Raw genomic sequence first — 25,294 nt, forward strand, 5'->3', positions numbered from 1 at the left:
CTTGCTTATGTGAGACCTCCAGCCCTGGAGGTGCTAAACTCTTGTCTACCAGGCAAGGGTCAAGTGGGAAAAAGCATGGGAATAATGCTTGTCTGTGTGACCAGTGCCCACGGAACACTGGCCTTTCCCTGTTAAGCGAGAAAATGGCGGTTTCGACAAGATGTTGGACCAAGTAGTTTGTGGATTATCCCCATGTGTATGTCATCTCCTGGTTTTTAGTTATAACTTTGTAATTTTTCAAGTTTGACCAAGTCTGTTTGTTATTTGTTGTGATTATTGTGCATCAGAGGATGATTCTAAACTTCTCCGTTACTTACAGTATTTTGGCAAGTATTTGTTTTCTTTTTTTGTTTTGTTTTGTTTTTGTTGTTGTTTTGTTTGTTTGTTTGTTTGTTTTTTGGTTTTTTGAGACAGGGTTTCTCTGTGTAGCTTTGGAGCCTTTCCTGGAACTCGCTCTGTAGATCAGGCTGGCCTCGAACTCACAGAGATCTGCCTGGCTCTGCCTCCCGAGTGCTGGGATTAAAGGCGTGTGCCACCACCACCTGGCTTTTTTTTGTTTTTGTTTTTTGTATACTTTTAACTTATATATTAGAAAGGCTGCTTCCCTGGGGACCTCATTGAACAAGGGATTTATCAATCTCAATGTAGTAACTTTATTTCCAAGTATCTTCTAGCCAGTGTCATCAAAAGCAAATCCTGCAAACCATGGCTGAATTAGGATACATTTTTTGGGGTATTTAGGGACTGCCCTGTTTAAATCCCCTGACTCACTCCTTGTCTTCCTGTTGCATGTTTCCTTCTGGGACTTTTGCCACTGAACACATGTGTGTCTTTGCTGCCTGCTTCTTACTGCAGTGTCGGCAGTTGCCGGTGTGTGTTTTCATCGACCCATTTCAGTTATCTCACCTCTGGATACAAAAAAATCACACAGCCTTTCTTGGCCAGTGCACTGTTTTCTGGGTACCGTTCTCATCCATGTTCAGACTTGTTAGAACTGGTCGTTCTTCCAAAAGCATGAATCCTGATACTGTGATTTTACCAGTTTAAACCCGCCGTCACTTGTCAGAAGACACCAATCCCTGTCGTGGTCCGCACTGCTCAGTGGCCCGCCCTTCTCAGAGGTGTCTCCGCCCTCCCCCCTCCCCCCTCCCTGGTAACACACTGGTCCTAGCCTGTGTTTTATTACCTAGCACACTCCCTTGCTTCTTCTGTGCTGGTCTTTGTACTTTTTCCGCTCCTGTCTGCCTGCTGGTGGGACTCCCTCTCCTAAGGTGCTTTCTTTCGCTCCCTCATCTGACATTACCGTCCTGTTCTGTCTGTGATAACCTCATTGCATTTTATAACCGTTTGCTGTCTGTCTGTGTCCTGGACTGTGAGCCCCGTGAACTTCCACATGGAGAGAAACCTGTGTCCTGGAGGGACTCAGTACATGTTTGTGGGATGAAGGAACAGTATTTTACATGGGGAGATAGAAGTCTGCATGTAATATGAGACATGTCAACCATCAATAGCACCATTGGTTACGAAGTAATCTGGAGTCGGCCCTACATTATTTCCTGGCTTCCTCAGACCAGCACTGACTGTATTACTGAGTATAAATGATTATTAACTAACATGTTTGTATCTTCCTTCACAGATATTGATGATGTTAAGAAGTTCAAGCCAGGTTACCTGGAAGCCACTCTTAATTGGTTGAGACTTTATAAGGTACCAGACGGAAAACCAGAAAACAAGTTTGCTTTTAATGGAGAGTTCAGAAACAAGGTAAAGATGAGAATCTATATTTGAAAGTGCACCTCTCAATGTCTGATAGCATGCTTCATGTAGACAGTCTGATGTGAATATTCATAGATAAAAGGAAGACAAAGTGCATTTTACTGCCTTCCATATTTAAGGTATTAGTGTTAACATTTTTTCCCAGATATTGAAGTGAATCAACACGGTCAGTCTACATACAGCTCATCCCAGAAAGTAAGGGAATTCTGCAATTAGTTTAAACTTCGCCAATTGCGTATCAAGAAAACGGCGCTAGTTCCTGGTTTGAGGAGGTTACTTTCCCTTAATGTGAGTCCGTCCGGGATTCCCTCCTGACTAAATTTTACCATGGCTGAATGAAGTTGCTTAACAATTAAGAGAGCACTTGAATTATCTTTCTGGTAGAACGTTTTTCCATTAGAGTGCCGCAAAGCATCCATTAAATGTCCCTAATCTAACATGACACAAATGAAGAAAACCAAGAAGCTGAAGTCGAAAATATGGAATATTTTTAAAAAGCTGTTAACACTAAATGAATTGCATACTCTTTTTATTAATGAAAAAAAATTTTTTTACTCATTTTACATACCATCCACATACATCCCCCACTCATCCAGCCTCCCATCCCCTCCATCCCCATCTACTTCCCCCTCCCTCAGCCCACACCTCATCCCCTCCTCCAAAAGGGTAAGTTCTCTCCAGTGGGGGACAGCAGAGCCTGCTACATTCAGTTGAGGCAGGATCCAGCCCCTCCCCCCTGTCTCAAGGGTGAGCAAGGTGTCTGTGGGAGACCAGCCCCCACCTTTCCCAGGGTTCCTATGAGGAGGAGAGAGGAATAGAGAACTTTTAGATAGAATGATAGGCCTAGCCAATGAGAGGAAAGACAGAAACATAGCATAGCTTTGGGAGGACCTGGGTCAGTACCCAATGGCCCAGAACTTTATTCAAAAGGGCTTTTTATAACAATGCCAAGGTGGGGGGGGGTCAAAAGACCTCCCCCTTGCTAGATACAGCCAAGTGTAGACCCTTCCAAACACCTGGTACCCAGGCCCGGGGTCCAATCATCCTCTTAGCTGGGTAAAGCAAGCTCTCACTAGGAGACCTCTGTGGGCTCCTGTAGCTAGAGTTTTCCTGCCTGGCCCACAGTCAGGACAAATCTCTATCACCCGCCAGTCCCACAGCCCCTCAGACCCAACCAAGTAAAGAAAGAGACTTATATTGTTTAAACTGTTTGGCTGTGGCAGGCTTCTTGCTAACTGTTCTTATATCTTAAAATAATCCATTTCTGTCTCGAAAAACCAAAAAAAAATAATCCATTTCTATAAATCTATACCCTGCCACATGGCTCGTGGCTTACCGGCATCTTCACATGCTGCTTGTCATGGCGGTGGCTGGCAGTGTCTCTCTCCGCCTTCCTGTTCTCTCAGTTCTCCTCTGTTAGTCCTGCCTATACTTCCTGCTTGGCCACTGGCCAATCAGTGTTTTATTTATTGACCAATCAGAGCAACACATTTGACATACAGACCATCCCACAACAGGCTCCCACATCCAACCATAGGTATTGGGATCCAGAAAGCCAGCTTGTGCACCAGGGATAGAGCCTGTTCACACTGCCAGATGCAGCTACACAATTGTCTCCCATATGCAGAGGGTCTGTCTAGTCCGGTCCTATGCAGGCGTGAGTTCCTATGAGCTTGGTTCAGTTATCTCTGTAGATTTCTCCATTGTGATCTTGACTCCCTTTGCTCATATAATCCCTCTTCCCTCTCTTCAACTGGACTTGCGGAGCTTGTTGGATACTAGATGTAAAGCAAAGGATAATCAGACTGCAACCCACAGCCCCAGGGAAGCTAGGAAACAAGGAGGACCCTAAGAGGGATGTATAGATCACCTTGGGAAGAGGATATAGATGAAATCTCCTGAGTAAACTTGGGGTCAGGGGGGCACTAGAGAGGAGGGGATGGGGGATGAGAACATGAGGGAACGGGATGTTCGAGCTGGGATAGGGATGGAGTGGGAGAGCAATGAAAGAGATATCTTGATAGAGGGAGACATTATGGGGTAAGGGAGAAACCCGGTGCTCGGGAAATTCCCAGGAATCCACAAAAAACCCAGATTAGACTACTAGCAATAGTGGTGAGGGTGCCTGAACTGGCCTACCCTGGTAATCAGATTGGTGAACACCCTGTTATCAGAGCCTACATCCAGTAACTGATGGAAGCAGATGCAAAGATCCACAGCCAAATTGCATACTCTTAACCAGCTTCTAAGTGGGTACAGAAAGTACGTTCTATAACTGAAACAAAGCTTAAAACTGACAGCAAGTATTGCTCTGAAAAAACTGATTGCTAGGCTCAGTGTTTTCTTGAAAGGCTCATTAAAAGAATTCTTAATGCCACAAAGACTTTGTTTACAGAGTTTTAAAATATAAAAGTATTTTAGACTTGTCTTAGAAATGGAATGTTGGATATTTTTTAAATAAATTGTTCTTTCAAAATTTATATTTCTTCGTTTGAAATTATGCAAATCACACATGCACACACGCACACATGCACGCACACGCACAAACACATACACGTTTCTCTATTGCCTCAAAGGCAGCCTGGCAAGTTTTGAATTTACAGAGTCAGGTGTCTTCTGTGTTCTGGTGGCTTTTGATGAACATTTATTTTCTTCTGTATGATTACTGGGTCATTCTGGTAACATTTCCAAAAATAGTCATTTTATGCATTGCTTTTTACCATTGCCATTAAAATACAGAGCCTAACTCAAGAACATTTCATTATTCCTCTTTTCTGTGGTTGAAAGGTGGCTATCGATTTTAAGTCTAGAGTTTCCTGTTTCCTGCCCATTTCATGAAGCAAGCACTAGATTTATTACAGCCAGAATTATCCAAATAATTTTATCTAAAAATTTTTCCCTGTAGTATTCACAGAATAATTTCCATTTCTTTTTTTGTTTGTTTGTTTTTTGTTTTTTGTTTTTTTGAGACAGGGTTTCTCTGTGTAGCTTTGCACCTTTTCCTGGAACTCACTTGGTAGCCCAGGCTGGCTTCGAACTCACAGAGATCCGCCTGGCTCTGTCTCAGAGTGCTGAGATTAAAGGCGTGTGCCACCACCGCCCGGCCAAAAAATTAATTTTTTTTTTCAGAGCTGAGGGCCGAACCCAGGGCCTTGCGCTTGCTGGGCAAGCGCTTTACCACTGAGCTAAATCCCCAGCCCTAATTTCTATTTCTTACCCCTGTCTAAACCAGTGTCCCCACTACCACCTTGTTGAGAATGAAGCCGTTCTCTTTCTCAGCCCTCTGTAGTCGTGAGAGAACTTTTATTTCACAGGTTAGATTTCCCATTACAATTCTATCTCAGAGCCCAAGATTCTTTATTTCTTTGGTATGATAATAATTAGTTATAATTGAGGAGAATAAAGCTAGTATGAATTAGCTAATAAATAAGGATCCACCTTAACGAAAGAAAAAAAAAGCTTACTTACTGCTTTTGCAGAGGACGCTGGTTTTGGCAGTTCACATCTGCCTGAAACTCCACTTGAGGGGCATCTGACTCCCTCTTCTGACCTCTAGGGCTGCTGCACACATGTGATGCACATACATCTACTCAGGCACACACATACACATAAACTAACTTTGAAAAAAGAAGTAAAAGTAATTTTCTCCTTTGAAGACGAAAGAAGATTTTTGTTATGTAGTGTTACTAGATGTGTACCCAGCGAAATGTTTATTTCTGATTATAGAGTTTGCGGTATTTTATGAATTAGTACCAAGGAAAAGTTGGGGCTGTTCTAAGAAGATGTATTGCTTTCAATCAGGGAGTTGTCTAAAATTACAGTTAGACTGTGCACTCATGGCAGTGATGGAATAAATATGTGCTTGCTTCCTCACACGTTGTGGACCAGGCTAAGCACTTTGCTGTGCATCCTTTTATTTATTCATTCATTAGCCCTGTAGTTTAGATCTGAGATGGGCAAACTATGTCTGTACAGATCAGATAGTAAATGTTTAAGGCTTTACAATGATGCCTGTGGTTCCCGAATCTCTTCTCAACATTCCATCCCATTAAAGCATCCGTGGGCCAAAGACTGATGGCAGCCCATATGTGCTACCCACAGACTTTCATTTGCCTGCCCCTTGTCTCGATTGCACTCCCCCCACACCTCATTATGTGCTGTTCCTCAGAACAGGAAGTTAAGGCTTGGTGAAGTTAAGCATCTGCATCACAGCTGGTGACTAAGGAAGGTTTTCTGCTCAAGTTTGCTCAATTCCAGAGCTTAAGCTCTCAACAGTTTACTAGTAGTTAGTTCTGTGTGGGTATAACACTGATTTGGGTGGGAACTAGGTTGCAACTATCTCTGTCTGTTTTTGATTGGAGCTAGGCTTTCGCTCTTGAAGTTGTTAACTCCGCCCATGAATGTTGGAAAGCAATGCTCATGAAGAAACGTGACCGTGGAACTATCAATTGGTAAGAATGTATAATGTTAATTCATTGTCAGTTTCTGCTCAGCAGCCACATAATGTTGCTCAAATCCCAGACTTTCAAAGCATGTCTTTTCTTTTTGGTTTTTCGAGACAGAGTTTTGCTTTGTAGCTCTGGCTGTCCTGGAACTCACAGAGATCCACCTGCCTCTGCCTCTGCCTTCCAAGTGCTGGGATTAAAGATGTGTAGCACCACTGCCCGCTTTATGGAGCATGTCTTTAAGGGTCATTATTGAGTGCTGGCTGTCAGTGTGCAGCTAGAAATCCAACGTGGTTCATTTTTTCCAAATGATTTTTATTTTACTAAGATATACTGACAAGTAAACAAATACTTAAGGCAGTCTGCTATGGTAGGTGCAAAGATACAGTAAGAACAGCAGTTTCCAGTATTTGAAAATGTGGTTACTTTGTTTACATAAAACCTACCACATCATTTCTTATAAACAGTAAAAGCCATTGTTTTCCTTTTTTAACCCATATTTTTCCGCGTGCATCTGTCTGTGTTCACGCATGTACAGCTGTGGCAGTCAGAGGACAACTGCCGAGAGTCATTTCTCTCCACCTTGTAGATTCAGGGCATGAACTCAGGTAGTCTTTTGTCCCACGTGACCTGGACCATTAAAGAACTAAGAGGAATCAAACAGTAGTAAAATGCATACATTCCATTTAATGTGAAACGTCTAAATATACGCTTATTTACCAAACTGTGGCTATAGGGGTAAACTCTTTTCTGCATTGATTCCATGTGGATTTTTTCCTACATCTACTAGCATTATGTGAAATGTAAAATAAGGATCCTGAAGTCTGAATCCTTTCAGTTGTGGGGTTTAATCCAGCTCTTCAGTTCAGTGAGACCGGCTTTTCTCCCTGCCCGCTGTCTTTGTATCGTAAATGTCTCCTGTTCCAGAAGCATCTTAGCCGTCACTTCTGCAGCTCACGTCCTGGACCCGCACCCCACTGCTCTACATTCCCTAGTGGACAGCCAGAGAGTTAGCTGCTGTGCTGTGTACTGACTCTGACCTTTAGCATATAAGCAGGACGTGGCACAGAAGGGAGTTTTGACCAAAGAAATACATTTTCAATGATCCCAAATTATTTATGTCTTGAAGTTGTCTGTTTAGTTTTTCACCTTCCTGAAGGAAGGAACATTTAATTCATTGACAGTACTTTTGGAGCACCAGTGAGATGTCTTGGCAGACAACAGCGCTTCCTTTGGAAGCCTGGTGATCTGATTTCAATCCCTCTGACCCATATAAAAGTAGAGGGAGAAACCAACTGCACAGAGTTGCCCACTGCTCTCCATACTGTGGTATGCATGCACCTCTCCACCTGACATCCATGCACAGGAATAAGGGCACATGTGGAGCGTGCATAAATGATGTGCTTTTTTCTATGCCAATCAATAGTGCCAGTTCTATTTGGTTCTGCATACATTTGCCCCAGTGCCTTTTTCATCTGCAAACTCGAGAGGTCATGATCCAAAGTCATCAGCAGCATCACAGTTTTGTATCATCTCCCCCTTTTTTCTTGGTGCTCTTGCTTTAAAGTGAAAAGCCTTGACAGTGTGAACCCTGGACACTGACTTTGATCATGACTGTGAGCCTTTGTCAGACTTGAGACTGACTTGAAGAAAATAATTTTCCATGGATTAAATTTCCATACTCTTGACTCTATAAATTTTCTTTTGTATCTGTTATTTTCTGATAATCATTTCTTTTATTTAATCAGTTATCTTGTGCTGTTAATCTATTTTTAGTATGTCTTTTTAATTTCTAAGTATAATTTTTGTTTGTTGTGTCCAGCATTTTTGACATTGGTGATTTTTAATTCCAATGCAACATCTTGGCTTGGTCAGTGAGATTGTTCGTGTACTGTATAACACTTAAAAATTGTCTATTTAGTTTTGTAGTGCTAGGACATTTATAAATTTAGAACAAAATATTTAGTACTTCAAACTTCAAAAAAGAAGGAAAGCATGTTTTAGCAGTAGGTGCCAGCACCCCAGTTAGCCGTTTAGAGATTATTAGCTTCCTCCACATTATCAGCTTCTCTCCAGGCCACTGTCAGTTTGAGAGCTAAAAAGGTTTAGAGATTTCAAGGTACATGAGGACTCACTGGCTCAGTGTTTTATCTCCAGCATCTGGAAAAGCCTTGGACACATGGTATAATTTTTTGAACCTGCAAATGGATACAAAGCAATGCTGTCTAGACCTCCTTTCTTTTCTCATTGTCCATATTGTCCTGGGGCTTCTCTGCCCCGGGCAGACCTGGAGCTTGTCTTCCTTGCTCAGCTTCCCCAGCAGATGGGATTACACACCACACACAGATGAACAAAATAAATAGACACACAAACAGACACCTAAATCAATAATGCCATTCAAAAACCTATAGTCATTTTAAAAATGGAATGTTGCTCATGGCACAAGTGAAAATAAGTCCCACCCCAAGTTACAATGATAACCAGAAGGAAAATCTACTGTGACCAGTGTTGCCAGTTACAGACAGGTGGGGTGTGAAAAGTAAATGCATAAATAGATCTTCTTGTGATAAATTCCCAACATATTTTATAAAGCAGTTGTAAAATAAATTTGCTAATGTGTGTCTGTTAAGTTCATTTGAGAAAAAATAAATCTTTGTGTTTGCCCTATTCACCTCTTGGAGATAATCATTGCTATTTACTTTTTCCTTTGACTGAAGAAGTAACTTGGTTTTAGCTCCTTTCTCTACTAATGCTTTATACATACATTTCAACCTGCCAGCTTTTCTGTGAAATTCTCAGAGATTGGCCTTATTCTGTGTAAGAGGGATGGTGGCCTCTGCTGTCATCTGGAGGGCGGGCCTTGTGCAGTGGTGGCATGCTTTGGGGTCTATCAAATAAAGAAGGATGTGAGTTTCCAAGCCCTTGCTGATTGGAGAACAAGCTAAGGCTGGTCTCTGCCTTTCTGGACTGTCCAACTTACAAGTTTTCGTGTTATCATTTCTTCTTATCCTTAATCTTCTCTATCTCTCTGAGAAAGAGAATCTCTACCTTTCCAATTCCAGTGCCTATTCCTTAGAGGAAAATGTCTCCCTCCACATGGTGTCATTCTGTATGTTGGATTTGACTCTTAATAAAGGTTAAGTGTGGTTATGGTGTTTGTGTATACAACAGGAAATGGTTTTGATATCACATCATTTTAACTTGTTTTAATTGTGGAGAGTGCGGTATGGTGTATGACTCCATATTTGTACGTACAGTAGCTTTAGGTGTTCTGGTCTGTACTTGTTCCGTTCTCTGTTCCTTGGCTGACGTCATATAGCCAGTGTGGACTGTTTGTGGTTGGTTTTCTTTCGGTGATGCTCATTTGGGGCTGTGTTAACTAACATTCTCTTTCCTTCTGCAGCACAAATGTGCACATCCGTGATAGCCCTTTCCATTGCACTCCAGAGGAAGCAAGATCATTAGTTGAATCGGTAAGGAGCCGGTGTCCAGGGCATCCTTTAATCTTACAGATGTCATGAGAACGCTGACAATGCTTCTGAAATGTCTAGCAATGAAACCTGTCAAGTATAAAATGAAATAATGCTATTGAAGTTAGCAATTTTTTTTTTTTAAAAAGCTGGGCAGTTTCAATCAGAGGCTATTAAACCTCCTAGTTTAATTCTTAAATTTGGTGTTCAAATTGTCCTCCTGTTCCCAGGCCACGGCCATCTGTGGACATTTGCTGTCTGTGCTCTTTGGTCCCAGTAGGTGGTCCCTCCCGTTATCTTCATGGGGCAGGTGCATTTTGGCTCAAGAGAGGGACGTGCCCAAACCCCCCCTTGTCATTTCCACGTAGCTCACCCACCTCATGAGATTAGCTTCGAGGACCTCCCTGCCTTAGTGATAATGCTGCATGGAGGCAACTGTAGTTACCAGTATATTAATTCTTAATTAGAGAGCACTAAATAAAAAAATTAATATTTGGATAATTGGGAATATAAGATGTGTTTAACAGAGATCTCAGGCTTTAAAATCCCCCATACAAATTAAGGGCTTTTAACTAATTATGAACTAGAAACTAGAAAATTTAGGTCTTTATGAACAACTAAAATTATGTCTGCTTTTTATTTGTTGGGTTTTTTCACCACTAATTCATCAGTTATTCAATTATAACCTGCTCTGCGATAATTTGTGAGTGCTGGAGTGCACACGAAAAAAGATGCAAAAACATGTGTCCTTTTGAAAATTACAGTTTAGTTGGGAAGATAAATAATAAATGTAGAAATGAAGTAGACTTTCAATAGATAATAAATACCATGCTGAAAAATGAGCAGGAAGAGGATGGGAGTTGTAGTCATTAAGCAGTGGTCTAGGGCAGCCTCACAGGAAAGGGGCATGCAGATGAGCCCGGGCCTATGGAAGGCGAAGGGGAGAGCACACTGAGCAGCTCAAGGGAGAGCCTTCCACGCCCAAGGCCACAAGGCAGAAGGATGCCTGTGTGCTAGCCAGGGACACTGAGGATGGCTGGGAATTTGGGACTAACTCAAGCCACATACTGAGTTCCAAGGCAGCCTGGGCTAGGGAGTGAGCCTGTGTCTCACAAAACTAATAAATCACAAGATACAATGCAGTTTTGCAGCTATCAGATGCCAAAAGTTTAAAAAGTCTGACGATACTAGATGTTTTCAAGCCCCGTACTCGATGAGTAGCTTGCAATATAAATTGTTGTGATTTCTTCAAAGAACGCTAAGTAGTTCCTAGGGAGACTGAAGACGCTGACTGTTCTGCAGTTGGCCTTCTAGATATGTCTTATAGAGATACTAATGCGTCTGCCTATAAAGCCAGACAGGGAAAATTTGAAACTATCTATCAGTTGATAAAATTAGGGAAATCAACTGTCCCCATGCGCTGTTATACTTGTCATGTTTATAAATCAGGACAGAAGGAAGGTGTGGAGTTGGGTGGGTTAGGAGGATATCAGGAAATCATTGCCAATAGTGAAGAGTTAAATGTCTGCTGCTCTTCATGAGACCATTGTTGTTACTCTCAAATTTAAATATCATTCTCTTCACTAATGTGAAAAAACATGTTTCTTGCCCATGACAAAACTCTGAACGCCATTATCTGACTTTCCATAATGGTGGTTCTCTTTTAAATAGGAGTTTATGTGTTCTGAATATATTCATCCAGTCAAGAAATCTGTCCTAACAATGAAAAAATAACATTCTTGAGATTATTTTTTCAAGTAATGTCATGATATATGTTTTAAGAGAACTTGTTTGCTCCTTTTTGCGGTGGTTTTTAGGCTAACAAATTGCTCGATTGTTTGATTTTTTTTTTGTGTGTGTGTGTGTGTACCATTCATTTTCTCTCTCTGAAGCGTTTGACAGTGCCAGTTAGAAACAGATATTAATTTTAGACAGGAAATCTAACCAGTGAATTTTCCAAAGAATTTTGTAAAAGGTATTGTATGACTTAAAAAGATACAACAATGTCAAAAAATGAGAAGGTTATAATCTGTGTAGGAGAATATTGCCATCAGATTTCAAACGCTTCATCCGAGTGGGAGATTGGGGCCTGTTGCAGTTACTCTAACACCTGCCGCCCACGAGCATGTTTTATGTGAGAGAGGAAACTGTATTAAACAGTAATAGCAATCCTCTGCCTGCTCCTCCTTCTCCACATATTTCAAGGAAAATTAACCAAACCATTTATGATCTGGGGGAATTATTAGGGATCTTCAGAGGAATAGAACCAGTGGATACGTGTACATTCATGCCACTATTTGTCGATGACAGACCGTGAACATGATGGTGGTTTCATATGTATCTTAGAGCTCAAAAATGCTGAGGTATGTTGGCTTAACTGAAGCTATTGCTCTACCAGTCATTTAAAAGTATTGCACATACAGCTATATCGGTATGCCGTATTTGACAGTGATGATAAATAATTATGTCATTACTGCTTCATATAATGCTACATCATACATGATGCTTTTTATTGTTATAGAATATACTCTTGATTTTTAAGAGTTCGCTGTAAACAGTGTACTGCATTACACTGGCAGCAGCCCCACACATCCTAAGTGTTAATCTTTTATTTATTTATATCATTTCTCTTGGGCTTGCTTTGCTCTCTTGTTTTATCATGGCCTCTAATGAGATCAAATCTACTGTGAATGTTGCCACTGAGAAGCCGTATCAAATGATTGACATGGAAGTGGAGGAAAAAGTGGTTAAGGGTTATTGGGTTGAAAATTAGTTGTTATTAACCAGTCAGGTATGTCCTGTTCCACTGTAGCTACAGTCTTGAAGCGCAGGGACAATGTGACTGGAGCTGCTTTCCTAGCCAGCACTTGCCATTCCCTAAACATCTGGGACCTGGCATTGGCTTCCTGTGCAGCACAGTCCTCCCAGGCATCTTGTTCAAGAATAGGGAATTTTATCCATAGTAAAGATTCTCTATGACAAGTGATTTTCCTCTCCCTTAACTTGCCCACAAATCCTCCACTGCCCTCACATCAGTACTCACAGGCTCACCACTCCACATTTATGTAAAGAACAATTCTGGAACTGTCTAAACCACCGGGCCTGACAACTACTAACGTTGCCGTCAAGTCCAGCCCCTTCTCAACTCACCATCACAAACGCGGCTTTGGCTGTGGTTGTTGCAGTGTATACGGGGATACCTCTATGCGTGGTCTTCACACTCCGAACTCTCCTCACATTTGGTTCAGGCCATTCCCCAACTCTCGGTATCTTATTGCTACCAGCAAAACAGAGTAGTGTTGTAGGCCACAAGCTGAAACCTTTGTGAGCTGCAGAGCAAGCACCATCACATGAGTAAGCACGTACTGCACCATATTATAGCCCCAGTGAGGAGGCTGAGCGAGCCAGGTGGAGGGTACATCCATTCCCAGGATGCCCTTCCATAGCTTTGTGCTGAAGTGGAGCAGGGCTGTTGAGGGCATGGCACAGTGGGCAAGATGGTGCTTATTGTAGGTAATCCTCTCACATACGTTTATTAGTGATATTCATCCCAACATCAAAGTGTTTTTGCCTCTAGACACCAGCCAACAGATCAAGGAATTCTAGCCACTTTTAAGGCTTGCTGCCCCTGCTTTAACTGAAGATCATAAAACACCAATGGAATTCTAGAAGGATTCCATCGATGACTGATCAAGAACCTTGCTTGCTTGGGTAATGCCACCACAAAGATGGCAAACATGTTAAGTTGGGTGTGAGTGAGGTTGACAGTACAGACTGCTTAAAGGTGGTTCCTGTGGGCTGTTGTCTAAGTGTGCCTTGAAGGAAAATGTCTTCACACACTCAGCTATGGGGTGCTCGGCTGGCCACTTGGGCTGCTGATAGAAAAAAATTTCTGAGCATGCTTTCTTTTATTTGACTCTACTTCTGAGACTTGTTGCCTAGAAAGAGTGAATAGCCCAATAAAGCAGAGGAATTTTTACTTTTTTGAAGGTAGAGTACAGTTTTATTCTATAATCTCATGAAAAAATATTTCTGGATTCACTTTCCATATATAAATATTGAATATATTAATTCTTGGCTGTTTTATCTTTTAGATCCCAACACCTTCAATGAGTAAAATAAGCAATATCGAAGGTACAGTATGTTTCTTTTTAAAAGTTATTTGTCATTTTAAGAGAGAGAGTGAGGGTGTGTACTGTTAGGAGTTGGCTTTGTCCTTCTTTCAGAGACTATGGGGGTAGAATTCAGGTCATTAGGCTTGGGAGCAGGTACCCTCACCCTGAACTATCTCACTGGCCTTGTTACAGTTCTTGAGAGCAAAATGTACAAATCTGTTTATAGTAGTGGAAACCAATAAATAAATAAAATTAGTTTGAGTTATGCAAATTAAGTAGATTTCAGATGGTCATTAAATTGCTCTGATAAAATATCATTTGCCCAATTTCAGGAAATGAGGAGCACGTTTGTTATTTTGAGGCTAGATCATTCGATTACATGGTGATTAAGCAGCCTCCATCTGGCTTGCTTAGGCCTTCCCGTTGCTGCTGTAGTGTGCTGCAGTGTGGCTTACTCATGTGATGGTGTTCACACTGCAGCTCTGTGTGTGTGTGTGTGTGTGAAGTCATGAGAGATTCCAGCCAGTTCTGATAAACTTCGGATGACTCCAGAAACTTGAGTCTAAAAGACTTACTTTTATCTCTAGGCATTTTATAAGTCATTTGTTTTAACTGAAAGTCTTAAAACCAAAATATATCATAGGGTTAAAACTAAGTTCCATGTCTTTGGTTATCATTATTTGAAGCAAGGAACAAGTAAAAGTATTCTTCAGTAACAATTTGGAAGATACATTGTATGTGTATAAGTATATACACATACAATACACATACAATGTATCTTCCAAAATATGACAAGGCAAGGCTTTTGACCTTTTTATATAAAAATATTAGGATTTTCAACTTAATGAACTTGGAGGGAAAAATGAGAACAATTTACTTCGCCCAGCTGTGAGATGTTTAGGAAGGAGGGTGTCCCTAGACTCAATTCTATAGGAAAGCAGATGTGGTTCTTATCTGCTGGCCGGTCAGGCTTTCTTTGCAGTACATCTCCTTTTGGGTATTTAATGAACAATCAAATTTTACAGCAAAGAAGTTTCTCTATTGTTGCTAAAGGGCTAACTTCTGCATTGTTCATTAGAGACTAAAATGCCTCCAAAGGGGGCCAGAAAAATACCATGAGCAGGCTCTAGAATTTTTAATGTAGTTTTATATGGGGCTTAAGAACATAGGAGAACTGGAGGCAGTAGCTAATCTTAAGTAGAGAGATGACATGCTAAGATCATATAGACTCAAAAAATTCTACTACTAGCCGAGCAGTGGTGGCACATTCCTTTAATCCCAGCACTCAGGAAGCAGAGGCAGGCAGATCTCTGTGGGTTTGAGGAGAGCCTGGTCTACAGAGTGAGTTTCAGGACAGGTGCCAAAGCTACACAGAGAAGCTTTGTCTCAAAAAAGAAAACAAACAAACAAACAAAAAAAAAACAAGAAAAAAATTCTAATACTAATGTCTAAATAGTTCCTATAGATGTAAACTAAACATTGTCTCATTCTTTCTTCTTCCCTCTTCATTCCTTTCTTTTCCCCCTCCCCACACTTAAACAGAAGATAGGTGGTACTTCCTCGACTGACTGGGACACTGGAGGTACTGCAGTAAGACTTCAACCTCTGAGGATCCCTGAGGCTCCTTTTCCCTTAGTGCTCTTGAGAAGCAAGCTGATGCCCAGCCCATTTGATGACTTCCTGTCAAAACATCATTGTTCTAAAACTTTTTAAATAAACTTGTAAATAAACACTGACATTTTGAACTTCTCTGTCTTTTAGATATTTATTGATATAAGAAAAAAAGATTTCACTAAATTTCATAATGAAATCTAAAGGCATTGTTTGAGTAATGATTTCACGTCTAATTGGTTAAATGTCAAAATCACAAATTTAACAATAACATTTTTACCAATACTGTTATTATTATTTTCATATCTTCTTGTCTCTTTTCAAGTCCATCACTGATAAAGGCTTTTTGTAACAAGCTGTCCTCTTAGCATTGTCTACATAAATGTGTTATATGCATTAAAGCTCTTTCCTCTGATTTGTTGTGGCAGAGGCCCTTACCCCTTCCAGCTTCTCACTCTTTCCATCTCTTCAATTTTAGTTCTCATCTTCATGGAGCTTTCAGATCCCCAGAGGAAGAACTCGGCTTAGACATCTCTTTAAAGGCACTGGACCCCTCTTGCCCAAACTGATGGAATTAAGTTCCCCCTTGAAGTCATACTGAACCACACCTCATTCATGAATGTCCTCTGTATTTCTTTATGCATATCCACTACCCTCCTTCATCAGGCATTCCCCAACCCCCCTCACCCAGTCTCTTCTATGGGCCTCTGTCTTGTCCCCATGGCTCTAGCTCAGCTTCATGCTCAAGCCTCCTTACCAAGTGACTATTCTCTCTAACTTTGCTCCAATCTCATCTTCCGTATTTCCAAGCCGTTATTTTCTTAGGTTTTCTGAAAATACTTTCAATAACTTTTGTATCTGAGAATAAGAACTAAATTTTCATTTTCTCCAAAATTTATCCTCTGCCCTGCTGTGCTACCCACACTCTGTAGACATGTATTTTCACACCCCCTCAACTGTGTTACCCTGTTGGTGGTGGTGATGTTGGCCATAGCTTTTTCTCCTTTTCTTTTCTATTGGTCTCATGATCATTGAATTCACTAATATGTTTTGTGGTTGGCAAAACACTGTTTGGCATTACAATACTGTTTTCCATTTACACCTTTGGTGTATCAGGATGTGTTTTAGAAAGCAACATGCTGCATACACCCTGTAAATTGGTGTTGCTCACTTGGTATTTGAAGTTCTGAGATATTCTATAACTTGCCCAACATCACATAGCTAATAAATTTCAGAGATTGGATTCGAACTATTGACTCTCAAGCTGTACATTCCATGGATTTTCCAGCCTGTTATGCATGATGCATCTTGCTTATAATGAAGGCAAAATAGCATCCTTCTCTTACAGATAAAGATGAAGACAGATTATAATAGTTAGACCACAAGCAAAATATTTTCTATACATGTGTATAAAGAGTACATGTGGAGGTCAGAGGACAACCTCTGGTATCATTACTCCACAGGCATCATTCACCATTTTCTTGGAGACAGGATCTGTTACTGGGACCCAGGACTTGGTGAGCCAAAGACCCTCGGGGAGCTTCCTGTCTCTGCCTCCCCAGCTCTGGAATTATAATCACATGCCACCATGCTAGGCTTTTTACAGGGGATGGATGGAACTTGGGTCCTCATGCTGGCACAAAGCAAGCACCTTACCGACATAATTGTCTCCCCAGCCCCAGCAATGTTTTCTTGAAGTCTTTGGGAATATGTGAACTCTGTTGAGGGACAACAAAGAGCACAAAGGAAGAATATATTTTTAATATTATGCTGACTGTCCTGGTTGGTGGGTTTTGTGGGAGGGTTGTTTTGGTTTTTTGCCAGCTTGACACAAGCTAGAATTATGTGGGGAAAGGAACCATAATTCAGAAAATGCCTTCATCAGATTATCTGCAGGCAACTGTGGTACATTTCCTTAATTTGCTAGTTGATGGGGGTGAGGCAGGGGGGTGACAGCTCATTGGGGCCGTGCTACCCCTGGAGGATGATCCTGGGTAGAAAAAGAAAGCAGGCTGATCAGGCCCTGAGAGCAAGCCAGTAAGCAGTGTTCCTCCATGGCCTCTGCTTCAGCTCCCTGCCCTGTGTTCCTGCCCTGACTTCCTTTACTGATAGAGTGTGACCTGAGTGTTTGTAAGCTAATATGTACCTTCTCTGCAAGTTGCTTTTGGTCATGGTATTTGAGTCCAGTGACAGAAACCCTAACAAGGCCCTGACTTAAATTGTGAAAATAAAACTTATAAAAAGAGAATAAAGAACACTTAACCTTGCAGTTTAAAAAGGGAGGCTGATTTTTCAGGGATGGGCTAGATTAGTCTGCTTGTGCGAACAGAGTATATTCTGTGTTGAAAGGAGCATGTCCAGGTGGGCCTGCTTTCCCTTCCCCTGGCAGCAGTACCCAGGTGCCACCTATTTATCAAGCCTTTTTCAAGAGGGGACATATCACGGATCTAAATTTGCTTTGCACTGTGATTTTTTTCATAAATAATACATAAAATGAATTAAATCATTGTCATGCTCGGCAGTGGTGATCCCAGCATTTAGGAGGCAGAGTCAGGTAAATCTCTGTGTTTGAGGCTAGCCTGGTCTACAGAATGAGCTCCAGGACAGCCAGGGCTACATAGAGGGACCCTGCCTTGGAAAAAAAAAAATCATGTTACTGTTATGGAGCTGGGGATCAAACCTAGGGCATCACTTCTGCTCAGCAAAGGATGGCCACACCAACCCTAGTTGTCACCATTGTTATGGTGACAATCACATTTTGTTGAGTTGGTCTTTTGTAATTATTTTAGAAATGCCTTCCAGATTATCTAATTTAATCTTCCCCAGCCCAGTCCTGTGGAGCAATTAAATTGAATAAATTTTATACTAAGTACTTAGAAAGGAAAAGCACTGGAAAATAGTAGAGTGTATTATTATTAAACCTGTCTAAACAGATTAGAAAGCCCAAATTGACCGCTGGGTGGGCTGTTAGGTTGTATCCGAAGTCAGTTCCCATGGGTGGTTGACTCAGAAGGTCACTATCCAAGATTCATTTTCCCCAAACTTGCTCCAACTGAAAATGTCAGGATTTTAACAGCTTTTGTTTAGTTTTCTCGTGCTCATGGCTGTCTCATGCCTGCTGCCATTAGCTACGAAAGGGTCTACCCCTTACCGTGAATGCATGCGCTATTAGGAATCAGTGTGTTGGTTAATTATATTCATGATTTATTCTGAGAAAGGAGTTCGTGGCTGTGAGCTAGATCTGGGTGTCCCTTATGTCTAGCCCTTTGCCTTACATTATCATGTTATTACACAACAATTCCAATCTTTAAATTCTTTGTAGCCTCTGTTAGTTCCCTCTTCTGTCGGTGTTCTGTGCCAGGTATGTGTTGGTGATTGCCAATGAGGTCTGTGGAGCTCTCTGTCAGAATCACCATTTTATTAGTACTATTCAGAACAGATTAAATTTTCCCTATTCTTTTCTTTGTCTGCTTCTTTATTAGATCCTAATGTCATTATTGATTTCTGTGATTTGTTTTAAGATTTGAATACGAGACCCAAGTCTCGCCTTCAAATAAAAAATCTCTATGTGGGCTCTGAAAATGTGTGCTGAGCTAACTGGTGGAGACACTGTGGATGCCTCCATTGGGGGAGAGACGGCTGCAGGACTAAGTTATTCCTTCCCATCGCCTTTCGAAAGTTTGAAATGCAGGTAGTGTTGTAACGCTTTCAATGAGACACTGCATTAAAAGGGAATAAAATAGATGGGAACAGTTTGGAAAGAAGTCATCGAAGAATGCTATAGTCTTAATGGGCTAAAGCCTCAAACACGGGGTGGCAGATGTGAGCTGTGTGTGGCCCTGTACTTGACGATCGTCAGGAATCACCTTCCTGCAGCAGGAGTTCACAGCTGGAGAACAGAGCATGGGTGCTAGGAGTCAGGCCCCAACCTCATGTGTCAACATCTGTCCATCCTCAAGTGGACAAAACCAACCAAACCAGCAAGTCAACTGAGCTCGCTGCCCCTTCCGGTCAGATCCACACTGATCTGTGCAGCCCTGAAACTGCTCCCTGCCTCTTGTTGTAAGAGGTTCCCTGGGCCGGGCGGTGGTGGCGCACGCCTTTAATCCCAGCACTCGGGAGGCAGAGCCCGGCGGATCTCTGTGAGTTCGAGGCCAGCCTGGACTACCAAGTGAGTTCCAGGAAAGGCGCAAAGCTACACAGAGAAACCCTGTCTCGAAAAAACCAAAAAAAAAAAAAAAAAAAAAAAAAAAAAAAAGAGGTTCCCTAATGATGGCATGGAACAGAGGTCTGGCTGTGGACACCGAGACCACCCGATGCGCTTTCGTGGTGTCCCCCATGTTGCTGCTTGAGCTGGTTCTGATCCTTAAACTCAGCGAAAATGTGGCCTCTTCTGAGACCCTTTCCCCAGCCCCAATAGAGGAGAGCAGTTCTTTTCTGCTCTGTAATTGATGGATAGTATTTAGATCCTTCTGGCTTGTTGGAGAACTATTCCTATCATCTCTCCTACTGAATTATAGAATCACTGAGACTGATTATGACAGTTTTTAAAGCATTTTTTATACATTAGCAATTCATATTTGTTGAATTACATTGATACCGTGCCCTGTGAGAAAGATGGATACTTTTTCTGTTTGACCTATCATATTAGGTTTATAAGGGGTAAGCGGAGTGCTGGAAATCACAGGCCTTTGGTACCTGGTGTGTCTTCTGGTGCTGCTGTTCAAAGCATTGAGAGGAGTTTCTCTCTTTCATTCCAAAAGCCCAAGTGAGAGCTTTGAAACAGAAGAATCCATTCATGTTAAGGGCACCCTCCCCCAAAATGGAAGCTTAACTCTCAAGTATCAGGGTTTTAAATTACATTGTGTGTGTGTGTGTGTGTGTGTGTGTGTGTGTGTGTGTGTGTGTGTGTGTGTGTGTGTGTGATGGGTGATCAAATCCTGGTTGTCAGCATCTTTACACACTTGGTGACTAGCATCTTTACACACTCAGCCATCTTGCCAGCCCTGTACCAATTGCTTTAAATTAGTGTATTTTATTTTAATGTGTATGGATTCCATCCCTAGAGTCAGGAATTGCCTTATTTTCACCTAAAATCCTACTCATCATTGCAAGCTGATTTAAAACCCTTTCTAAGTGACCTGCTTTGCTGTGGAGTCTAAGTGAATGTGATAAACACCTGCCTAGTGTCAAGACAGACACAGCACCCCCCCCCCATTCTTTACATATCCCTTGGACCTTCTTTTTTTTTTTTTGATTTTTCGAGACAGGGTTTCTCTGTGTAGCTTTGTGCCTTTTCACACTCTGTAGACCAGGCTGGCCTTGAACTCACAGAGATCCGCCTGGCTCTGCCTCCCGAGTGCTGGGATTAAAGGCGTGCACCACCAACGCCCGGCTCCCCTTGGACCTTCTTAATGCAACCTAGAACATTTTGCTGTCTCCCTAGCACTTCCAGAAGCACACACACACACACACACACACACACACACACACACACACACACACATAAATGGATGCTCATGCACATACATGCAAAGGTCCAAGAGCTGTAGACTGCAAGTTGCCTTTTCTGTTTGGTGTTTGAAGACAGGGTATCATGTAGCCCAGGCTGGTTAGTTAATGCTATCCATTGGAGTTTTTCTCTGGAGGAATTTGTCTAGCAGTCATAGTCAAGACATTTTGCGAGTTCTCACACAAGATTCCTGGGATGCCCCTGGGAACAAGGCTAGTGTCCAAGCCCGATCATCACATGTTTACTGCTGCCTTTTATACAATACGAGACAAAAATAAACACACAATACTTGACAATAAAAATAGACTCAGGCTCAAAGGCCAACATTCTTTTTCCAGAACGGCTTTCTTCAGAGTTTGGGTATAATTGCCGATAATAACTTCCATGTTTCAAATGTGACCTCCTGACCTCGAAGGAGAGTTTCAGATCAGAAGCGCCATGAGCAGCACACCAATGGGAGACCATGAGTAACCTAAGGAGAGTGACTGGCACACAGTGAAAAAGGAGAGGCGCATGAACCATGTGGAGCTGATAGAAATAGCTCAATTGATAGATTCTCATAAAAATAGTTTTAAAGGGCATCTGTTCCACTTAGAGCTACTTATTCCAAGCTACTCTATTTCATAAATGTTTTTCTCACAGAAAAGCCACTTTTCCCTTCCTTTCCCACAATATCAGATGTCATTCTTCTCATATCTTTGTTCCATTTACAGAAATACTTAAAAATTCTGCTCAGGAATATTTCAGAGCCCATGGCTCTCAAACCACAGTTTCATTTTTCAGTCCTTCCACCCTCCACCTTTCAAAACAGTGTCCTATCCATGAATGTTATAATATCGGTACTGTCTCTAGAATGTGTTCAAACATTGAAGTTTATGATAGTAGAAATTCTCCCTAGCGCTTCCAGAAGCACACACACACACACACACACACACACATACACACACTTACAAATGGATGCTCATTCACATACATGCAAAGGTCCAAGAGCTGTAGACTGCAAGTTGCCTTTTCTGTTTGTTTTTGAAGATAGGGTATCATGTACCCCAGGCTGGTTTGAATTCACTAAGTGGCTGAGTATGACCTTAAACTTTTGATCCTCCTGCCTCCACTTAAATGCTACTATTATAGGCCCACCTCCTGCAGTTGCTTTTCTAATCTGAAAGAGGATTTGGGATGTGGAACTATTTAAACAGTTAAGAATTTTGCTTGTATGCAGAGGAATAGAGAATGCACAAATATTGGTTGCCTAGAGCCACACAGCCAGGGACAAAGCAGGCTTGAAGCATGGTGTTCTGAACCTGGTCATGGCTTCTTCTTGTCTGATTATTCTTTCCTCTGTGCGTTGCTTCCTCTGTGCAAACACCATTGTGTGGTGGCCAGATGCAATATTATGTACCTAGAGTTCCTATCCAGAAAATGTTCGAAGGCTGAGGCAGGAGGATATCTTGATAGCTAGCCTGAGCAACATATTGAGACTTAATTACAAAAAAACAAAAAACAAAACAAAACAACAGCAACAAAAAAACGCTGAGTGTGGTAGTCCATGCATGTAATTCTAGCACTCCAAAGGAAGAGATGAAGGACTCACCATAAGCTTGAATACACAGTAAGTTCCAGACCAGCCAAGACTCCATAGCTTCTTAGCCAGGCATGGTGGTACTGGTCTATACTCACAGCTACTCCAGAGGCTGAGATAGAAGGACAATAAGGGGAAGGCCTGCTTGGACCTACAGGAGTTCAAGACCCACATCATGTATCATTTTCTACTCCTTGTTAGTTTCTGCCCTACTGAAATCTATTTAAAGCACTGATAGTTTTAGGATCAGGCGATATTCTTCATTTGGAGACTCCTTTCTGTGATGAGAATTCTTGGTAAGCTCTTATCCAAAATTTAATTTTAGTATGGACCAATTTGGTAATATTTCCTGTAACTGTGATTATGAGTGTAAAGAGAATGTAAATCCAAGAATGTTATATGTGGCTTACCATTTTCAAAGGGAAGATACTAATTGTGATTGGTATAGCAACTTGTGAGGAGGGGACTACATTAGTTTTTTGTTTTAGTCTGGTAGTCCCTTTGCTCATCTGAGGACTACTTGCCACAGCCACCAGGATGCTATGCTGGAAAAGGAAATTGATTATGCAAACCTGTGTCTCTCTTTCCTCTAATACACTGGACAGTGAAAGTGGGCCTGGGTCCTGAGTTGCAGTTTTAATAGTGTGTTGGTACTTTAAGCCAATGGAGGAACATTAAATTTAAAAAAAGTCAGTATTTTAATCTGTTGGTGTGGATATTTTCCCATGGTATACAACCAGAAGTGCAATAGATTAGCTTGTCACTCCTTAGTGTTTTCTTCCTAGAGCACATTGAAAGAAAGATTTCAAACAGACAGAGCTCCAGAGAAAACAGGGATGTGAAAGCTGGAACTGGCATTAGCCAAATACTCTGTGGCAGATTCATTCATTCTGACCACTTGTCCACTCCATGAAAGCTTTTTTTTTTTTTTTTTTTGCAACTTATTACGAAGAGCATATCAGGTGTTTGGAGTTGGTCTTCAGTTGAATAACTGAGGTGAACATGACAAAGAATTTACTGATACCTATAAATAGACAAAAAAAATCTGACTTTAAAATGCATTTTCACATGAGATTACTGTCTCTTGGAGAAAGGAGATAGTTTGTGTGTGCAGACAGCATTTGCCCCTCATCTTTTCTACTTTCCTAGAAGAAACATCTAACTCCCATTATCATACCTGATAGCGCTTATATGGGTGCATGCATATATGGATGGCTTAAGATTTCTGGGGATAGGAATGGAAAAGCCAGAGTATAGGGAGGAATGCTGTAAAAGGCTGTCCTCTGGACATGGCGTGGTGGTTACATACATGAGCTTACAGCAACTGTGGTTACTGGCACAAGATCTATCCAAGATCAAACCAGTTAAAATCCCAGCTCTGAGGTGGGAGGGACTCCTGAAGCCCCACCCATGGCTGAGGTACTAATGGCCATCGATGGCTGCAGAGGGAGGGAGAGGTAGCCATTGGCAGGCTGCCATGCCCAGTGGATAACCATATACACCTGAATACATGGGCAACACTAGTTGAACTCAGGGCATTATAAACAGCAAACACGGGACATGAAGTTGAGAGGGAGATGGGAGATCTGTTGGGGAAGAATAACTGGAGGAAGGAAGGAAAGAATGGAAGTAGAAAGACAAGATACACTCTGTAAGTGAATGGAGTTTTCAAAATATAAAAACAATAATTTGAAGAATGAAAAGTAGGGGGAGAGAAGGCTCATTGGTTAAGAATGCTAATTATTGTTCTGGAATAAGGGCTTGATTCGAAGCCCTCTTTTGACATCTGTGGGCACCAAGTACACACATGGTTCAAAGATATACATGCAGACAAATACTCATATACATTTTTTAAAAAGTCAATAAAAAGAAAAACTAGTCACTTGCTTGCATTATCCTATTTGCCCTTCCTAGCATGGGACACTGGGAGTTCGCAACTGGGATTGCTTCTAGGATTAACACAAATAGCTTGAACCACATGAAAAGGTAAAATAGTTTCCTGATAAAAATTTCATTAGCTTTACCTTTAAAATGTTGTCACTTTATCATCTATTGATGACTAACAAATTAAGACAAAATGTGACCACTCAAAACAACACCTCTCTCAGATCTAGGCTGAGCTTACTTGAGTCCCATATTTTCGGTTATGCCAAGGCTTGACTGGAGAAGGCCTTAGCTCCCAGACTTAAAGGGTAGTGATGTAGAGAATTTCTGTTTGTTGCTTGTTCTCTTATCACACTGTGCTCTCTCTCCACTGTGGACTAGCTTGCCTTACCAAAGTGTAGAAACCAAGAAAGTTAAAGAGTCTCCCAGCAAGACAGCAACTGTGCTAACCTTGGATCCTGATGTGACATGATTTCTTACCAGGTTTGTTGAATTCTGTTACTTAAAAACAAGACACTAGGTTCAGCCTACAGTCTAGGGAAGAAACTATACAAGGGTGAAAACTCGGAGGCAAGGGACTCCGGGCACCATTGTAAGGTTCCTGTTCCAATGGGAATTCATGTGGGTCTGCAGAAGATTGTGTCTGGAGGGAAATCAGTTACCATGCTTTGAGAAAATTCATGGACTTCACCAGTCAAAACTGAGATACATTATAGGGAATGCTTTTCTCTGAATATTTGTAAGGTAAAGACAGTCTGGTCAAGGGAAAATATGCTACATCCAAAACATAAGGCAATTATTAGTAGGTAAGCCATTTGGTAAGGGGTTATGTCATCCAAAGCATTAATTTTTGTATGTGTTAATTTTGAGTTGTGAAATATGTATAAGAAACAGAGGCATGA

General features: G+C 41.5%; 1 protein-coding gene across 4 annotated transcripts in view; it reads left to right on the top strand.

Annotated features, from left to right (window-relative positions):
- Ppa2 (inorganic pyrophosphatase 2) overlaps positions 1-15,555 on the top strand; it is an 81,394-nt gene extending 65,839 nt beyond the window's left edge. For all 4 annotated transcript variants that reach the window (XM_052730542.1, XM_052730541.1, XM_052730545.1 and 1 more), the window contains 5 exons: positions 1,637-1,764; positions 6,142-6,227; positions 9,625-9,694; positions 13,786-13,825; positions 15,349-15,555. In XM_052730542.1, the coding sequence (XP_052586502.1) occupies positions 1,637-1,764; positions 6,142-6,227; positions 9,625-9,694; positions 13,786-13,825; positions 15,349-15,374 (350 nt within the window). In that variant the 3' untranslated portion in view covers positions 15,375-15,555. The remainder of the gene's footprint in view (positions 1-1,636; positions 1,765-6,141; positions 6,228-9,624; positions 9,695-13,785; positions 13,826-15,348) is intronic.
- Positions 15,556-25,294: the final 9,739 nt, after the last annotated feature.

This window comes from Peromyscus californicus, unplaced genomic scaffold (assembly GCF_007827085.1).
Source record: "Peromyscus californicus insignis strain IS unplaced genomic scaffold, ASM782708v3 Scaffold_9__1_contigs__length_137607984, whole genome shotgun sequence".
Taxonomy (NCBI): Eukaryota; Metazoa; Chordata; class Mammalia; order Rodentia; family Cricetidae; genus Peromyscus; species Peromyscus californicus.